Source organism: Austrofundulus limnaeus, unplaced genomic scaffold (assembly GCF_001266775.1).
Source record: "Austrofundulus limnaeus strain Quisiro unplaced genomic scaffold, Austrofundulus_limnaeus-1.0 Scaffold26, whole genome shotgun sequence".
Lineage (NCBI taxonomy): Eukaryota > Metazoa > Chordata > Actinopteri > Cyprinodontiformes > Rivulidae > Austrofundulus > Austrofundulus limnaeus.
In genome coordinates this window covers 591,367-592,935 of record NW_013952428.1, presented here as the reverse complement: position 1 = coordinate 592,935, position 1,569 = coordinate 591,367, and the positions used below count along the sequence as shown (strand labels likewise).

The window sequence follows — 1,569 nt, the reverse complement described above, 5'->3', positions numbered from 1 at the left end:
CCCCCCCCCCCCCCCGCTGGCGCCCCTGAGTATGTGCCCTAGTACATATTTGGCATGTATTCTATACACATCCATTATGTATCTTTTATACAGTATATCTGATATATACCTCACACATACTGCATATGTACCTGGCAAGTAACTGGTACAAACAGAGTACCGTGGCAATCAGGTACAGAACCAGTAAGTATCAGGTCATAACTGTGGTGTAACTGCAGTGTCTCTGTGTTTAGGCAGTGGGCCTCCATCAGCCCGGGAGCGTTCGCATCGCTTCAACAGGAGCCCGGGTGGACGAGATGAAGTACCAGATGACTCGAACACACTGGCATGTTACAGAGCAGCACTTCATCGGACCAGAGAAGGTTCAGGAACTTTTCCCCCTGCTTAACATGGACAAGGTTTGTATAGAGCCATACAATGATCTGAGGTCAAACAGCCTCAGTTAATAACAGTAACACTTTGTGTCTCTGTCCTTTAAAATTGCTTTGAATTGTCCCAAGGTAACGAGAGATGATAACTTCAAATCCTTCTGTGAGTTATTCCAAGTGTCAGGAGCCGAAAATCTAAAGGCCTTTTTACCAAGTTCACTTCTAACTTTTGGCACCTGCATCATAATGAAGTCCTGAGAGTGCAGATCTTAATGGCTGCAGGTTCTAGACAGAAATGAGCATAAATACAATTGAAGATGCCCAAGAAGGCATTTATGAATAAAAATCAGCCAGCGAGAGAGTCTGCGAACAGTCAAAGATGGACATTTTGCTGTAGCACACAAAGTGCAGTGATGTGTTTGATAGCTACAGTTTGTCATGAAAATTCATTGGGTCAAGCTTTGTATAAAGTACCTCAAAGCAATACTTGAGTAAAAGTATTACTTTAGTAAAAGTTAAAGTCTTCTCTAAGAATAGTACATAGTAAAAGTCTTAAAGTATTTGACATTTACGGTACTTAAGTATCAAAATTAAATTTCTGTTGTAAAATTTACTCAAGTATTAAAAGTAAAAGTAAATGTAAAGGTGAGCCATTAGAATATGTCATTAGAATGACATTTATTGGAAGGTGACCTTCCAAAAAAACATTTTTCTGAAGACCATACACTGAAAAAAAGGATCTTTGGGTGTAGTAAAATTTATTTAATTGTTCCTTTAAAATTTACAAAATAAATCAAAATCTCTAAAACGGAGGGTGCATGCACACACAAAGGCTGCTGCTCCTCAATACCTTGCTTCACTTTTCAAGGAGAGGACAAGACATGGTGGAAATAAAACATAAGTTGTCTGCTTTCTTTTGCTTCAATACATTTGTTGATGTGCAATAGTTTGATGACATAATGTAGGTGATATTTAGTTGTCAGGGAACAGGGGAATGCATATTGTAGCATTCTGCTGTGTTTGGCTGTTTGTCATGTGGTAGGATTCATGTTTGTTGTTAAATCATTTTAGGGAATTGGTTAACATTGTTCTTTCAGHDRTTAGTCTGTTGTGTTACTGTAATTTGTGTGTTCATTATTTGTTAACTTGTGTTAAAGCGTTCAGCAGAAGTAACCATAAGTGAGAGTGGTAGGCCTAGTCA

The 1,569-nt window shown here is 38.6% G+C and overlaps 1 protein-coding gene across 1 annotated transcript in view; it reads left to right on the top strand.

Moving 5' to 3' along the window:
• Positions 1-1,569, top strand: part of dmgdh (dimethylglycine dehydrogenase) — a gene marked incomplete at its 3' end in the record, with an annotated part of 47,996 nt that overhangs the window by 5,348 nt on the left and 41,079 nt on the right. The window contains 1 exon segment of the mRNA XM_014004686.1: positions 234-398. Within this exon segment, the coding sequence (XP_013860140.1) occupies positions 234-398 (165 nt within the window).